Source organism: Anguilla rostrata, chromosome 3 (assembly GCF_018555375.3).
Source record: "Anguilla rostrata isolate EN2019 chromosome 3, ASM1855537v3, whole genome shotgun sequence".
NCBI classification, from domain to species: domain Eukaryota; kingdom Metazoa; phylum Chordata; class Actinopteri; order Anguilliformes; family Anguillidae; genus Anguilla; species Anguilla rostrata.
In genome coordinates this window covers 66649294-66667071 of record NC_057935.1, presented here as the reverse complement: position 1 = coordinate 66667071, position 17778 = coordinate 66649294, and the positions used below count along the sequence as shown (strand labels likewise).

At 48.5% G+C, this 17778-nt stretch overlaps 1 protein-coding gene across 6 annotated transcripts in view; it reads right to left on the bottom strand.

The window, feature by feature from the left end:
* The window catches only part of si:zfos-2326c3.2 (mitogen-activated protein kinase kinase kinase kinase 4), a 39939-nt gene extending 23889 nt beyond the window's left edge, over window positions 1–16050 (bottom strand). For 3 of the 6 annotated variants that reach the window (XM_064329386.1, XM_064329389.1, XM_064329390.1), the window contains exons 1-11: window positions 15924–16050; window positions 15585–15715; window positions 14918–14972; window positions 13715–13793; window positions 12936–13111; window positions 10275–10347; window positions 9609–9816; window positions 8345–8494; window positions 5863–5928; window positions 2942–3166; window positions 1284–1433 (exon numbers count right to left, since the gene is read on the bottom strand). In XM_064329386.1, coding sequence (XP_064185456.1) covers window positions 1284–1433; window positions 2942–3166; window positions 5863–5928; window positions 8345–8494; window positions 9609–9816; window positions 10275–10347; window positions 12936–13111; window positions 13715–13793; window positions 14918–14972; window positions 15585–15715; window positions 15924–16035 — 1425 coding nt within the window. In that variant the 5' untranslated portion in view covers window positions 16036–16050. Of the gene's footprint in view, window positions 1–1283; window positions 1515–2941; window positions 3167–5862; window positions 5929–8344; window positions 8495–9608; window positions 9817–10274; window positions 10348–12935; window positions 13112–13714; window positions 13794–14917; window positions 14973–15584; window positions 15716–15923 lie in introns of all 6 variants that reach the window. The other 3 variants (XM_064329387.1, XM_064329391.1, XM_064329392.1) reach the window with 3 other exon arrangements.
* Between the last annotated feature and the right edge of the window lie 1728 nt (window positions 16051–17778).

Genomic DNA, 17778 nt, shown 5'->3' with positions numbered 1-17778 from the left:
CAGTTTAAAACATATTCAGCACTGTGGACACAGGGTGACCTGACACCTTGATTAAATGATTTTATTCTCTTCCCATCCATTACTTTACTTATTCAGGCCTTTTCTGAATTTCAACAGTATGACAAAAACAGAAGAAGAAGAAGAAGGAGGAGGAGGAGGAGGAGGAGGAGGAGGGGAAGAAGGAAGAGGAGGAGAAGTAAAAAAATAGAAGAATAGAAGAGGATGGAAAAGAGGAAGGCGAAATGAGTCTCCAGGGTGAGAAGACAGACAGATTGGGAGGGACCAGATTTTTATGATGGGCTGACTAATGCCCTTCACAAGGCCAAAGTGTGGGGCACATGCTTGATGAGAGGGCACGAGTTTCCGGAAGGTTCTGTAGTTCTCAGGGAAGCTGCTGCTGCTGGCACTGATAACCATGTGACTAAGCGATAATACCGCAAAAGAGTTTGTGTAACAACAGGAACCTGGTGACCCCACTGATGTGCCTACTGATACCCCATTTTATCACAGGAGGCAGGACTGCAAAAAAGTGCTCAAACACACTTCTGTGTGTTTAGTATCTCGCAGCCTAGCTCAGCCATGTCCTCCAGCGCACTGCATCAAGCCTGACTTTAATTAAGCACTGAGTCAGCGACGCAGAATGGAGAAGGTGCACAAAGTTTGATAATGCCCTCTTTATCGCAGACATTCAGCTCCTCCAAACACAGATTACACATTAATCATTTAGCGATCACAAAACCCTCTAATACCAAACAAGGTTGGTGAGGTCAGAATATACAGAAACTAAGCTCAATTTAAATACTGAAAGACAAGATTATTTTGTTGCTAACACATTATTTATAGTTTGTCATTTTCTCTCATTAAAAGGTTATAAAGCTTCAAATGCCAGATTGAATTTGGAGAGGAGTGCTGAGGTGATGCAGGAACATGTAACATAACATGACATGACATGACATCATGACGGGAATAGGTCAATAAGCAAAAAAATGCTCGCCATTTTCCTACCACTAAGGGTACCTACTACTCACCATTCACCTAAAAACTAGATAGCATCTAGCACCATATCAAGCCTGGTCTTGAAAACCCTCACAGTTTCTGCCTCTACTACACAAACTCATAACCTATTCCACACAGTCCCTACTCTCTGAGTGAAGAAATGTTCTCTAATGTCTGTGCGGATTTTACCTTGTGCTAATTTCCATGTATGGCCCCTTTGTACACTGGTGGAACAGGTGGCGGAACTGAAGTGAGACGGACACTTGTGACGGTGGGGATTTATTTACCTGGTGCACCGCGGCCCTCTGCAGGGCGGGTGTGCAGGGGCTGGAGTTGCTCCCGGAGCCCAGCCTGGACTGGACGTGCAGAGGGAGCCCGGCGGCCAGGCGGTTCAGGTTGGACAGATAGCCATCGGCCATTTTCCCCCTGTCATCCATCTGAGTGACAGGGACAGTGGCAGAGGGTTCAGCACCGGGCTCATTCACCCAACGGGCTGACAACTTCCCAGATTCATAGAACTGAAACGGGAACACACCGTGTGTGTGTGTGTGTGTGTGTGTTTGTGTGAGAGAGTATGTGTGCATGTGCGCGTGTGTGTGTCTGTTTCCACTATTTCAAAATGAGAGTGAGAACGCTGGACTCCACCGTGCTCAATTTAATTGCGCCACAAAGGCTTACGCATTACCAGAAAAGAGTGAACAATGTCGTGTTGACCATGACCAGCCTTCAACGTATGCCTGCTACTCCGGCATGACCAAATATGGCCATTTTCCCTTCGGCCGCCGATCCGGCGACTTGTTTTGGTCGGGCCTACACCGCCTCCGCGATGGCGGTAAATAAATGAGCAAGCCGGCTCTCTCCTGCTGACATCTGCAGATTTGCCGACTAGCCTACGGTGGGGGAAGAAATCCTGACGCTTCCGCTGTTGATCTTGCTGTCTCGGAAAGGGCCACGATAAAAACATCAGGGTAAACGACGCAGTTCATCCTGAAAATGGGTCCAGCGGACAGTGCGATGGGGGGAGGGAGGGTGGGGGGGGGGGACTGTTTCCTCGTGTAAAGCACTTGCCAGAATGACCCTGTTCGAGGGCCAAACAGCGCCTCAGACAGCAAGGGCAGAGCCTCGTTGCCCTTGGCTACGCTATCAACCGACTAGCCTGCGGCGGCGCGAAGCTATTAGCCTCGTCCTGGCAGGTCCTATCAGCCGCGTCTAAGCTTGCCAGGGTTCCTTCATTGTACCGCTCGCTACATTAGCTTCTCTCCCAGTAACACACCAGGTACCCACGGGCTATTATTAGCCAGAGATATGCATCTCCCTCAAGTGTCCCTAGTTCTACCCTGCGGTACTTTGTGGAGTATAGAGTTTAAAATAGTGACTGGTTTTGTAGAGAGCTGCATACACCCTTCAGCTGCTGCACAGTAAAATGCCCAACAACATTTCAGCTCTAACAGAGTTTATATCAGTCCACTCTGGCCAGGGTGGACTCATATAAACTCTGTAAGACTGAGCAGTTTACTGTGAGCACTGCTTTCAAGGCCTGAGTGGCAGTGGAGTAACTTTAGGCGCACAGCGATTCCAAATTGGGGAGGAAAATAAAAACGCTAAGTCACATTCTGACGATGGTACTTCAACACCGCTGACCTAATTTAGAGTTATGACGGGAATAGGCTATGCCTACTTCCTCTCGACTCTCTCTCTCGGGCTTGCTTTACACCTAGCATTGGGCAACACAGCGGGTCAGCGGTTTCACTTGACCTACAACCGAGGCAGGTCAGTGGTAACAAGGCAACAGACAGACAGCAAGAGGAGGAACAGAAGGTGTAAATGGCAGCAGGAGGGGGACGAGGAGGGGGGGAGGGGCAGGGGGGCAGGGGGGTGGTGAGGCGGCTGGGGGCAGGGGGGCAGGGGGGGCGGGGGGGCAGGGAGGCGGCTGGGGGTTTTTTACCGCTTTGCGCTGGCTATTTGCCGGGCAGCTAGGCGCGGCGCTAGTGGCCTTCTGGGGCTCCCGCTGCTTGTGCCTGTGGTCGTGCTGAAGCGAGAGCAGCTGGGCCTGATCTTTGGGCAGCGTGCGGTGGAACTTTCTGCCTTGCTGCTGCTGCTGCTGCTGCTGCTGCTGCTGCGACTGCAACGGCGGCTGCTGCTGAGGAAGAGGAGCGGGCTTGCCCCTTCGCTACGCAACGACACACAAACACGGGAGGCTAAGCAATAACACACAAATGCACAAACACAGCAGGCTAAGCAATAACACACAAGCAAAAGAGGCTACACAATGATACACAAACACGGGAGGCTCACAACCTCACACAAACACACACAACGCTCACAATGACACATATGCATAGCAGGCTCACACAATCACACACACACACACAGACACACACAGCAGGCTCACACAAAGACACACACACACATGCGTGCACACACACACAGAAGGCTCACACAAAGACACACACACACACAGCAGGCTCACACACAGACACAGACACACGCAGAAGGCTCATATACACACACACACACACACACACACACACAGCAGGCTCACACACAGACACACGCAGCAGGCTCATACACACACACACACACAGCAGGCTCTCACAGACACACACACACGCGCGCACACACACAGCAGGCTCACACACACAGACACACACACACACAGCAGGCTCTCACACACATACACACACACGCACACACACAGACAGCAGGCTCTCACACAGACACACACACACGCAGCAGGCTCACACACACACGCACACACGCACACACACAGACAGCAGGCTCACACACACACACACACACACACACAGGACGTGCTCATCCTCGGGCGTCTCCCACATGACTCTGCCCCTGCAGTAGAGTACAAAGATGGCCGTCCGTGGTTCCCCACCAGCCCTTTAATTTAACGCCACGCCATCTGCGTTAAATTCAGTCCCCAGCACGCGGGACGGCTTATTTTGGGAGACTGGGAGGAAACGCCCACACTTTGAGATCTGCACGCATGTAAAAGCACGCCGCTCCCACCTCACCCCCCCCCCCACCCCCACAAACACACACAGCACACAGCCAGCGGGCCGACAGACAGAGGAAGGTAACACAATATCCGCAAGCTTGCTCAAAGCAGCAAATCCCTGCAGAAGTCTGCAGAACACCTCACACCACTCACTGGTGTCCACTGTGCAAATCACGTCTAAGGTCTGCACTGACAGAGAAGCGAGGAAACTTCAGTCATAGTTCAACGCCTATAATCCTCAGGAGATTAAGATGTTTCCCCTAATATTCATAAGAGCGTAAGACAATATTTATTTTACCGGTCTACAAACAGTGACCTCCAAAATTATTGGCAACCTTGGCAAAAAAGGCTGCACAAAATAAACAATCAGGAAATTAGTTATATTTTATGCTCAAATAAACAGGAAAATGATATAATGTTATACAAATACAACTGCTCGGAGAACAAGTCATAATTTCCTAAAAAGACCCTCCATATTTTAATCTCATAAAACAGCATAGAAGCTTTATTCTTGCAAAGGAACAGTGCACAAAATATTGAAAACAGGGGTGGCAATAATTTTGACGTCTATCTTTTTGGGAAGTAAAATTATTACTAGTTTAAAAAGCCCCTTTCTTTGAACAATTGTATTATACATACAAGAACATATTTTTCACATTTTTTAAAGAATGCAATATGGCTCATTGCCTGTGTTTATTTCAACTGACCTTTTTTTTTTTTTAGCTCATCAATCTTTATCAAGGGTGTGACTAATTGTGGAGGGCACTGCATGTATACACGCATAATACAATTGGTCATTTACCTTCTCTTTAACCCACACTAACTGCCACCATGAGAACATTTGTCTGCAAGCAAAGAAAAAAAACCAACTCTATTTTAAGGACTTGCAGAAAACCCAGGGATTCCATCAGGGGAACGAGCGCTAATGTTTACAATGAGGAGATTGTGCAGGGAGATGCATAAGTAATCCATCACATTGGTGTCTGGCGGGAATAGCAGTGGTCTTCCCGGGCGAACGTGGAAACAGCACACTGAATAAAAGTGACAAACAACAGAACTCGATCTCGCCACGGTTAAGACCTCTGTTCATTTGCCGTAATCCCATAAAACAGCCTTTATTACCTTTCGAGTACATTTCTTTACACCGACCCAAATTAATGTGGAGGGGATCAGGGGCGCGAAACAACGGCGAAATAAATAGCGATTCTGAATTAAACCAGGTTTATGGTGATACAGTTAGCATAAATACACCAGTTTAGCATTCTTCAAATTCAATACACTTCCAACTTCCAGTGTTACAGAATGGCTGTTCTGTATTCATGAAATTGTAAATGGCAAACCAAAAAGACAACGCTACAGAAAGGTGTACTCTAGGCCTTGTGCAGTAACATATTCCTCTTCTTCCTCTTGCGCCAGTGTTTGTTGTGTCTCTGCTCCTCTTCTTCAACTCCACTAGCCTCTCTCTCTCGCCTATTCTCAACTTCGCCTCACCTCACGGTATCACGAGTAACTAGGGTGTTACTGAGCACAACCTCCTCTTTACCCTCATCTAAACTCTCTCAACCAACAGCAGTCAAAAGCTCTCTCAGGTAACACCTCAGGTTGCAGCTGAAGTCTGAAGACCACAATTTTGGTCTGTTCTGAGAACACTGCTCCCTCACGTGCTATAGTAGATAGCTAACATATGATCAAACTGTGCTGTGCAAGCAATGCGATTCACATGAAAGAAACATGTATTCATTGAATTCAGGCCCATATGGCATGCACTGTATTTGCCAACTCCAGACATCGGTAGGTATAATTTGGTGTGAAAAAAACAAATTAAAAAAAAGCAGCACGTCAGTTTTTTTTCTTACCTGGTCTGTCAATGGACCAACCGGTCTCCCTCCAACATCAGTCTTATGTTTGCCTGAGTCTTCCAGCTACATTAAACAACAACAACAAAGAAAAGAAGAAAACCTTTTTACAACACCGAGAAATAAAGGCTCCTATTCGGTCAGCGACCGAATTCCCGTGAAAAACGTAAAATATTCAGCATCTGCTGGCTTGTGTAAGACTCTCAGCCCTCACCTCTTAAAATATTTAACCGTAAGAATCAGACCATCACTTCTGATGGCATCACAAAGTAAACGAACTGTGTTTGCATGACTTTGCTTTGTGACTTTGGTCATTCGATGCAGAAAAACAACGTGAGTAAGACGGGTAAACCCTTCTCGGCGGGCCCCAGATGAACCAAGTTTGGGGGACGGTGTGCCTACAGTACGACAGACTCTTCCCTGTTTTGGGCCAAGGGTAAAAAAATGGATTTTGTACAGCTGACAGTTGAGAGCTACACAGGAACGGCTGCCCACTGACCATCTGTAATTAATTAGTAGGCGGGCGGCTCTCCAGGTTTCTGTCAAATCTCATTAGCGCTGTCGCGTGGCCCTTGCGAAATGAAACATGAACGTAAAAAATCAAGGTTCATGTATGGAAGCACAGAACACATTCAGCGCGTTCCTCCTCCTCTCGCACACTGAAGGGACTCAGACACACCCTCACAAGACTGAACAAACCACAAACCACACAAGGGAACTCAGCAGTTAGAGTCTGCTGACCTGGAGGACATCACACAAGAGGCAGCTTTGCTGAAAGCTCTGGCTAAAACCAGCCTAGTCTAGCTGATTTAAGCTGTGTTCCTGAAACTTTTAGCTGGTCAACCAGCTGTCCACCAGCCAACCAGCAGTCAGTTAGTCCACCAGTATGACCACCAGCTTATTCTACCAGCTTAACCAGCATTGACCAGCTCTGCCCAGCCTAGAGACCAGCTTTGATCAGCCACAAGCCAGCTATGACCAGCCAGAAGTTTCAAAAACACAGCTTACACCATCTTATTTTTCTTTAATTTTCATTAGGGATGTTCTCTGTCAGACAGGTAATATGTCAGCATGAATACAAGCCCCCTGACAGAGAGACAAAAAATCAACAAACCAGATTGTGGGACACCACAGCACAATGCAGTACGTGCTTACACTAACCCTAAGCCTAACCCTTATCGTGAACCACAAGAACAAGAAGCAGAAGATGTTATTTCTTGTTTACTGACGAAGGACCTGCCTCTCGTGAGATGTTCTGTTCTCCGGGTTGTGAAGACGTGCATACTTAACGAACGCATCGGGATTACCGCACCTTTTCAGAAGTAAAACACGTGGACTTTTCAAGCACTTTTCAAGCACTTTTCAAGGACCGTTACAAAGAAGTTTCATGCGTTCTGCGGCTGCTGAATTGTCGAAACGTTGAAGTAATTTCAACAGGTTGCCATCTTGTGATAAGGACACCAATGACAGCGACCAAATCCAAGCACTTTCAGACACTTTATTACAAATTCAATCGCTCTGGCAACCTTGAAAATTCCATTTCTAAATTCAAGCATTTTTATGGATTTTTTTCCTTACCGTGGAAACCCTGAAACATGATCTCATTATTCATTCTAAATTGCTGAGGCGTATTCAAAATATTTCAATTAAAACTCTTCACTGTATACATAGCATTTACTTAAGGAAAAACTGAAACTATCGCAAACTTTTTAGTAAGACAGGCACTGTAATTCTCACAGTAGGCACTGTATACCATATAAAAAGGCCGACAGCAGGCTTTTTCATATTTTCTAATGCTAATATCCTTTAATCAACGGTTTTGATAGTTCGATTGATGTATTGAACCAAGCTCCACTGTGAAAAATAAGGGCTAAGCCAGAATCGCTGTGTCAACGTTCTGAAAGTATTTTTGCAGCAGTTGTATAAAATCTTAACCACAACTTGAATTAATAATGCATTTCCCTTGTCATAAGTCATTTTTCAGAATGGGTAAGAATGGCCAAACAAAAAAAAAATTGATGAAAAAAGTGTTTCAAGACCACAAAACAACAACGCTATATAGAGAAAGGTAAAGAAAATACATCTTTTAAATATTAATGTGCCGAGTTACAACTGGAGATTTAAAATGAAAAATTATATTTAAAAAAAGAGCAAATAGCTTTAAATCGACCTCTCTCAGGATGCGATTCTGAGCTCTGACCCGGGAACTTCCTGTTCGCAAGCCGTTTCCCACGGATTTTGTGGGACTGGAACATTTCACTGCAACTCAAACTGGCCTACAATTCACAGCCAAGAGGGGACAGAAGAAACCCCAGAAAAGCGGGCCGGAGTCTCGACCTGATTGGCTCCGACAGGTCACGTGACTCGCGTCTGGGGCAGCCATGACGCTAGCGAAGAGCGGCGAGCGCTCGCTCCTGACCCACATTTATTCAACAGCTGTTCCCCCCGATGAGGAAGTGACTCAGCCGCGGCCTTTCGCTACCTGTTTCCTGTCGCCTCTCTTCTGTCCGTCGGTCAGCTTGCGCCTCTCCTCCAGCAGGCTCCGCCCCTCGGGCTCCGGCTCCTCCCTCCAGAGCATCTCCTGCAGCTCGGGCCACTGGAAGCCGGCCTCCTGCTGCTGCCTCCTCTGCTGCTGGGGGGTGGGGGGGTGGGGGGGGGACAGAGCAAGGCACGTCACACTCCTGCACGTCTGTGCCCGCACACCGCGGCATCATGTCCCGCCCCCTTTTCCGGGACTTGCCGTCGCGTTATGCGCTGCGACCCGGTGTGCTACGGCTTTCGCGGGTTGGTAAAACAAAGACCAGACACATGTGGACGCGATGACGCATTCTGTCGGACAGACGCGGGGAGTTTCCAGGAGCAACACTTAGGCCTCAGAGAGGAGAAAGAGTCTCTAAATAGCATAGCCTGTGACCGAAGCGTTCCTTTAACAAAAGCTGTCAGACAGTGCGTCTTTCTAACAGAAATAATCAGACGAGTGCGTATAAGGAACAGCATTTCTGAATTCTCAAAACAGAAAAACCCCAAACACTAGTAGCATGTGTTTCTAACAACAATAGTGAGCAGTGCATTGTACATCTGACAGGAATAGTGGGTTGTGTCTCTCCAGAAAGGACTAGTCTTGCAGCGAAGAGTGCCTCTTTAACATGAACAGTCAGATAAGCAATGTGTGTGTTTCTAACAGGAAATGCCAGGTATCACAGTACGTGCATCTCAACGGTAACAATCAGTTACCAGGACAATGTCTCTGGAAGTCAGGTCAGCAAAGTCTACCAAGCAGCCGGAGTGTGTGTCTGATAAGGAGTAGTTGGGTGAGGAGGACAGCGAGTGGGGAGGAGGAGAGCGAGTGGTGAGGAGGACAGCGAGTGGGGAGGAGGAGAGCGAGTGGAGAGGAGGAGAGCGAGTTGGGAGGAGGAGAGCGAGTGGGGAGGAGGAGAGCGAGTGGGGGAGGGAGTGGAGGAGACGAGGGAGGAGGGAGGACAGCGAGTGGGAGGAGGAGCGAGTTGAGAGAGGAGTAGGGAGAGGAGAAGCGAGTGAGGAGGGGAGGAGGAGGGCTGAAGAGACTGAGTGGGAGGAGGAGGGCGAGTTGGGGACGAGAGAGGAGGATGCAGTAGGGGAGTGGAGAGGAGGAGCAGTGGAGGAGGAGAGCGAGGAGAGGGCGTGAGGTGGGAAGCGAGTGGCGATGAGCGAGTGGGGGAGGGCGATGGAAAGCAGTGGGGGAGGAGTGAGAGGCGAGCGTCTCTTACATCCTCCAGTCTCCGGCGCTCCTCCATCTGCTGCTCGATCCTCTTCTGCCGGTCGGCCTGCAGCAGCTTCTTGTAGCGCTCCTGGTCGCGGAGCTGCTGCTGCAGCACCTGCTGCTGGCGCTGCGCCTCCGAGCGGCTCTTATTCTCCTGCTGCAGCCGCAGGAACTCCCGTCGCAGCGTGGACTCGCCCGGCAGGTTCACGATGGAGCTGCGGGGTAAACGGTAAAGCGGTAAACGGACTGCATTTATATAGCGCTTTTATCCAAAAGCGCTTTGCAACTGATGCCTCTCGTTCGCCAGAGCAGTTAGGGGTCAGGTGTCTTGCTCAGGGACACTTCGACACGCCCAGGGCGGGGGATCGAACCGGCAACCCTCCGACTGCCAGACAATCGCTGTTACCTCCTGAGCTATGTCGCCCCACACACACGCACGTAACACACACACACACGCAACACACACACACACACGCGCACACACACATGCACGCACACGCATACACCCACACACACACACACACACGCACGCACGCACACACACACACACACACACACGCACGCACACACACACAGATAATGCAGTTAACCAACCAATCAGGGTAAGAATTGGAAAATGATCATTGAACAGAAGAAGCTCACCTGATGATATTCAGTATTAAGAGTGACATACCTGGGCTCTCCTTCTTCCTCGTTCATCTCCTCCTCGTCATCCTCACTGCCACTGTACTCATACTCTGTCTCTTCTGTTCAAAAGAAAATAAGTTTATTAAAGGACAGTTTTAAAAAAAGTACAATCAGGGCTTGATTTACTAAGACCTTTATCACGAGCAAAACCTTTTAACACACACAAAACCAATAACATGACCAATGATTGATTTGTTTGGCACCAGTCACTGGCTGTGATATTAGTTTTACATGCACCAAAAAAGTTTTGCGCGTCCTAAAGGTCTTAGAAAATCAGGCCCTCAATCATGAAGAAAACAAAAGCTCTCTCTCAGACAGGGGAAGAAAAAAAACTGCTCCAAAAGGCCCCGCAACAGAAACAGGTGCCTAGCCACAAGCTCATGACTGCCTGTATAGTTAGAATCAAGGATAGGGGAAGAGGTTGAGATAGGACTGCATACACACAACGTTACCACTGCCTCTCTCCACTTCCAACAGTCCCTGTCAATTTTTCTCCGATGGCTGATTATTAACAGAGGCCTCTCTATTATTGCTTCTTCTGTCCAATCTACTCTCATTAATTTGCTGCAAAGCAAGCGATAAAAGCGTCATTGTGAAAGACAGCCTAAACACTCTCCCTTGCTCGCTATACCAAATCCTTTGTCTGTATCAAGAAGACGAGATCATTTCTGAGGTTTGCAAGAGATGACTTAATGCTATTTCAGGGAGGGGTGCGTCGGTTTTGGCTCCAGAAATGTTCCATCGGATGAGTGATGACACTTTTAGGAAATAGAAAGAGAAAGACAGAGAGAGATGGAGAGGGGGTGGGGGACTGAACACAAAAAAAAGGGCATCTGTTTTTAATTCACAGCCAAAATCTCACAGGTTATGAAAACAGGGGAAATAACCTTGTGTGTTCTTGCGGCTGCCGTTTCAGCGTCTAGCTACAGGGTTTGTTTTAGCGCTCACCGACGCCGCCGTCCCGACTGACAGACGGGGGATACCGAACGCGAGGGTCCAGAGACTCGAATTACGGCAAACCCACGGGGCACAGAAGCAGCGCTTGAACGATGTCATTACGCGGTCCGAGAGGGAAGAGGAGGACTCGAACCAGCGCAGCCCAGGGTGTCATTAAACGCCGATTTTTTTTTAACGTTCCTGTTGGATGACTGGTGCACTTAATCCTGCCATTAGGGGCTGTCCCGGTTCAGGGCAGCTCCTATCTAACCAGCTTGGCGCAGAGTCATGGTGAACAGCCCATCATTACAGGGGAAAACCCAACCCGACACGACACACACGCCACTGGAAACAGAAGCCACAGGAGGCTTGACCCGCACATCCTTTTGCGCTGAACTCAGTTTTATAGTCCGTTCCTGGAAAACGTAGGAGGCAACAATTACATCCACTGAAACTTCACTTCACTACTCACCTGCAGAATTTTTTTATTTCCATGGGAACCATTATTTATTTATTTATTTTGTTTTTCCCCTGTTCCTCCCAATTTGCAATGGCTAAATGCACACTGCATGGCCAGAAGCATGAGGATACCTGACACCCAAAATCTCATCCAGAATTATGGGCATTGATACGGAGTTGGTCTACAGTACCTTTCGCCGCAATAACACAACCTTCTGAGAAAGCTTTATACTGGATGTTGGAGCATTGCTGCAGGGCTTATCCATTCAGCCAGAAGAGCAATAGTGAGGTTGGGCACTGATAGGTCGCAATTGATCCCAAATGTGTAAGATGGGGTTGATGTCAGGGGCGACATAGCTCAGGAGGTAAGACCGATTGTCTGGCAGTCGGAGGGTTGCCGGTTCAAACCCCGCCCTGGGTATGTCGAAGTGTCCTTGAGCAAGACACCTAACCCCTAACTGCTCTGGCGAATGAGAGGCATCAATTGTAAAGCGCTTTGGATAAAAGCGCTTTATAAATGCAGTTCATCCATCTGTGCAGGACAAGATCTTGCACACCGTTCTTGACAAAACAATTTCTATATGGACCTGGCTGTGTGCCCGGGGACATTGTCATGCTGAAACAGGAAAGGGCGTTCCCCAAACGATTGGGGAAGCCCAGAATCACTCAGAATGTGTCTGTGTGCTGTAGAGTTTAGCTTGGCCTTCACTGGAACTGAAAAACCTAGCCCAAACCATGAAAAACATGTTCTATTCTTGGAGGCATGTGGTTTCAGTCTTATCGCACCACAGCCCACCAGTCTGGCTTGCACACGGATGAGTAGGCCCATTCATGCACTAGAACGAGACCAGTGCCTTAACTGGATGAGCTATTCAGCAGACCCCTGACTCATTCATTTGTAGGTTTGTCACATTGTAAATGAATGACCCCAGCATTAAATGTGGGTGATCCCTGCCTCTTGTCGTTTTTATGTTAACTATCAACACAAATTGTTATTTCGGTTAGAATGGTCTAGCGAGGAGATCAGATCTTTCTCATCCACAGCCAAGATCTCTTCAATGTCCAACATAAACCGCAACCCTGAAGGATTACCATGTAAAAAAAAATTTATGTGCTAATACTTTTGTTCTCGCGTTCAATACTGCATCACAGCTGGTTCCTATACAGTGTGAACCCAATGACATCACCAGTAGAAAGCGCAAAGCTCACGCGGCTCCTCTGTTGCTTCAGACACAGGTGAGAAATGGCCTACCTTTGTCCCCCTTTTTCTTCCTGGCTCTGTCCAGGTGGTCCTTGAGCATGATGCGCACCTGCCGCTCGTTGGGCAGGTCTTTGACGAAGGAGTGTCGTAGGAGCGTCTCGGTGTTGGGCCGGTGCAGGTAGTTCTTCACCAAGCAGTTGTCTACGAAGGTCAGGAACTTCTTCGACCTTGAGAGAGGACAATACGACACTCAAAACCAGCTGTTTGCCCACTCAGACCAAATACTGGGTGTCAGCTCAGGTAGTTTGGATTTAACCAACAGGGTAGACAAAAAAGTGTAAATAATGCAACACTAAAAGGTGGGTTGATGGGTAAATAATGTCTGTGAAGGAGCTCAGTAAAGCATAGTAAAGTTGCGCATTTTTATCTGTTGTGCAGGATTTGTGCGCATACTGTACATACTAAATGACAAAGCCAAACCGAGCCCGAGCATGTTTGCCGCCAAGTTCGAGTTCATGAGAACGGCATTCCTCAAACCCCTACAGTGTCTGCTCACAGTACACTTGAAATGAATAATTGTCTCTGTTGGCAACCGCTCGAAACCTCAACAAATAAAAAACTAAGACTAAACAGAAACAAAAATATTTCAGGATTCCGGAATGTGTCACATGACGGGTTTCGGAGCGCCACAATGCGGCCCCTTGTGCCCGCTCCTCTGCAGAGGCAGCGCTCGCTATGCCAAGCGGGACAAAATTCTCCCATCATCCCCTGTGCTCCGGGCAGTGTGTGTGAGGGTGGGGGGCACGGGGCCCGGAGGGAGACCGTCTTACCACTTCTTTGATTTGAGCTTGGGGGAGGGGTTCCGTGGGATGAGGAAGAGGGCTCTCATGGGATGCATGTCGCACAGAGCTGAGGGAACACAGACACGGGACGGGGGGGGGGGGGGGGGGGGTTATGAACGGAGCCATTGTGGGCGGATCACATGGCGGGAAGGCCCAAGCCGCCGCCTGCGTGGTAATGACACAGTCACAGTCACCCTCCCCCCCTCCCCACCCAATCCCCCCGCCCCCACCCCCCCGCGGTGCGCGCCTCGTGGTCTCCTGCCATCACCGCTCGCTCGCTTCCCCCCCCCCCCCGCCCCTCCTCCTTCCTTTTCCCTCCGTCTCCTCCAGCCCTCCCTCCTCTAAGCTGCACGATGACATCATCAGGCTTGGCAGGACGCACCGAGCGGTCATGAGGTTCTCATTTTCCCGTCCGCGTTTAAACCAGAGAGTCCACCGAGAGATGAAACGCAAGTGCCGCTGGGAGGGCCCTGATTCGCCCTCCGCTGTTCATGCATTAACTTCACTCTCTCAGTCAGCTTGCTAACATACACTCATCTGCAGGCCTGCAGGCCTGGGAGCTGGAAAGCTGGAAACGTGGAAACAGCTGGAAAACTGATAATACGCTTATTTAAAAAAAAAAATATATATATATATAGATGTAAAGAACTATATATTTCACTCCTTAAAAGAAGCACGACTTCAAAGGGCCTAGAATATAAAAGAGAACATGAGTGTATTCCACTAGCGGTGCAGAGCAGTGTTGGACAGGGACTGACTGAAGACTCCAGCTGAGTCAATACGAGCCATCCATGACACCCTGAATGAGGCCATCCATTAAACAAATAAATAAGCCAGAGAGGACTGAATAAAAGATAGGAAATTTTGCTAAAAAAGCCCCAAGATCTCCATTAAACAACTAAAATCTGTTTGTCCTAAATGAGTCCCTCTGCTTTTTTTAATGTGACCTTGCAACCCTGAATGTAGAAATCATATTTCCATATGTCATATTTCCAGCAGGGAACGGATGCAACCATTCTAAACACAGGGTATTGTGACTGTTAGCTTTGAGAAAAGGGTTAATTAAAAAAATTCCAATTTCTGATTTAGCAGCGTTAGTCATCAATTTGTTGTTCCCCGTAGCACAGAAATGTAGTGGGTATGTGTGCTGGAACATGAGGAGGAGCTATTCATAGAAAAACAAAAACTTACGTGGAGCACCTTCAGCCATCTCCAGTGCAGTGATTCCCAAAGACCACAGGTCACTCTACAAGAGAGAGGCAGGCGGTCAGGACACCACAAAGAGAGAGAGGGACAGAGAGAGAGAGAGAGAGACAGAGAGAGAGAGAGAGAGAGAGAGACAGAGAGAGAGAGACAGCTTGGAAATCCACAAGCAAGCACGAGGCTCCATTTTCAAACGTGTCTTCTGGCCAAGACGCAAGGATGAGCAAACACGGCAATCCAAATATGAGATGTTCCAAAACACATAAACGGGGTGGAGAACGGGGTGGAAATGTTTTTTTCATTTTTTTTCAGAAAAGCAGCCAGGCAAACTGCCTAAGCAAACTTCCGGGGGGGGGGGGGCAACCTTGGCGTTGGTCAGTACTGCTCATGTTACTGATCCTCTGGACACAGACCTGCTTCCACCTTTTCAACAGTCACACACACACACACACACACCTGAACGCTGGAGCAGGTACAGGCATTCACTGATTGGTCACTGATCTGTAAGGTCATTAAGCTATCCCCTGAAAATACTCTACTCCTGTAGAATCAATGATAAATTATCACCATTTCCAAACAGTGAAGGTTTAGGTTTTTTTTTTTTTACATTTTTTAAAAACTTTTTCTTGAACACATGGACACATATGCGGCTCACCCTGTAGTCGTATGTGGAGTCTGGGTTCTCATCGCAGGCGATGACTTCCGGCGCCATCCAGTAGGGGGTGCCGATGAAGGTGTTCCTCCTCCCAATGGTCCTGTCCAGCTGGGCGCTCACTCCGAAATCCACTGTCGGGACGGCAAACACAGGACGGGACATCTTAAAAACCTCCCCGTGCCCGGTTAGACACGTGACCCTTGGGAAGGTCAGTGTAGAAGGTCATAGGGTGTTGATTCCAGGGGATGCAAGATTGAACGTTAACATTCAAAATGGCGGATCACCGCTCAGCCCTCTAAAGCGTGTGTGTGTGACATTAGCGCAGAGACTGACACCCACCCAGTTTCACCTCGGCGTTCTCGGTCAGCAGCACGTTCTGTCCCTTGATGTCGCGGTGAATGACGTGGTGAGAATGGAGGTGCGCCAGGCCCTGAGGGAAGACACAGAGCATTAGGGAGAGGGAACGGGCAGGCAAAGACACAAACACACACACACTCACACACACACAATGAACACACACACACACACACACACACACACACACAAAAAGTATAAACACACACACATACGCACACACACGCATGCACACACACACACACAGAAAAAATGCACACGCACACATACACACACACACAAAAAATGCACACGCACACACATACAAACACACAGCCACATATTAACACACACACACACACAAACACACATACACATGCGAACACACACACATAAAAATGTGCATGCACGCACACACACACACACACACACACACACACACACACACACACACACACACAAACACAAACACACCCCCCGGCGCATGCCTTTGGTCCGTAAGAACTAGAAGGCACTACCTGCTGAGTGCTGACACAGCTACAGGATGTGTACAAAGCTATAAGAGCTACACAAACAAACCGAGGAAGCAGTTTATTTTTCTGCTCCGAGAAAGACTCGAAGCTAAACCTGAGTTTATTACACAAATGATTAAGACTCCGTCAGGGCTGCGCGGGCAAGGCTCCAGGCCTCAACTGCTAACGCTAACACCACAGAGAAATCAAACCACTTTAGGCGGTCAGGCTGGGGGGAGGGAACGGCGGAAACGGCGGGATACTTATCAGAGGATAGTGAAGCTTGGTGATTGCGGGCGTCAGGCGGACAGGCGTGAGGGACGCCGGAGCAGGCGGGCAAAGATGGCGAGGTGGCGAGGACGCGAGGGCGATGAGGGGCGAGAGCGAATGAGCGAAGAGCGGCGAGGACAGCGGGCGGGAGACGCACTCATCGGACCCTTGCACATGTAGCGTCATCCTCCTTAGCAGTTCCCCTTTGCTTTCACCAGTGGTGACGGAGCCAGCCACAGCTCATCACCAGCTGTTACATTACATTACATTACAGGCATTTAGCAGACGCTCATATCCAGAGCATTACATTACATTACATTACATTACAGGCATTTAGCAGACGCTCTTATCACAGCTGGATACGTACTGAAGCAGTGCAGGTTAAGTACCTTGCTCAAGGGTACAACGGCAGTGTCCTACCCGGGCAATTGACCCTAAAACCTTTCGGTTGCTGCGCTACACTGCCGCCCACGGGACACGGGGGCAGAGGAAAGGGCTCAGACGGCCACCAGACTTTGCCAAAATGCACTCACCAGCACGCCCAGCCTGCCACATTTAACTCTGGAGGCATAAACTACCTATCAGGCATTTAAGCCTGTCTTTACTATGCACACTGAAAGCTGCGTGAAATAAGTTACTTGATGCAAAGTATTAATATTCTGAATAGACAAATGCATGGAAATGTATACCCGGAATACAGAGGTTCCCAACCCCCATTCCCAGATCTACTGTCCTGTAGGTTTTCATTTCAACCCTAATTTGGCACACCTGACTCTATTAATCAGCAGCTCAGCAAGTTCTCTAGCCGTTGAATGAGGAGTGATTTTTTAGTGTTGGAGTGAAAACCTACAGGGTGGTAGATCTACAGGAACAGGGTTGGGCAGCCCTGCTCTAGCTGTTGAATGAGATGTGCTTTGTTAGGGTTGGAGTGAAAACCTACAGGACGGTAGATCTACAGGAACAGGGTTGGGAACCATATTTTCCAAGAAAGAAATATCTGACCATGGACAGAGATGAGGACTGTGCTTGAACCTAACCTGGGATATGAACAAACAGTGCTGTGACCACTCCATTAACAC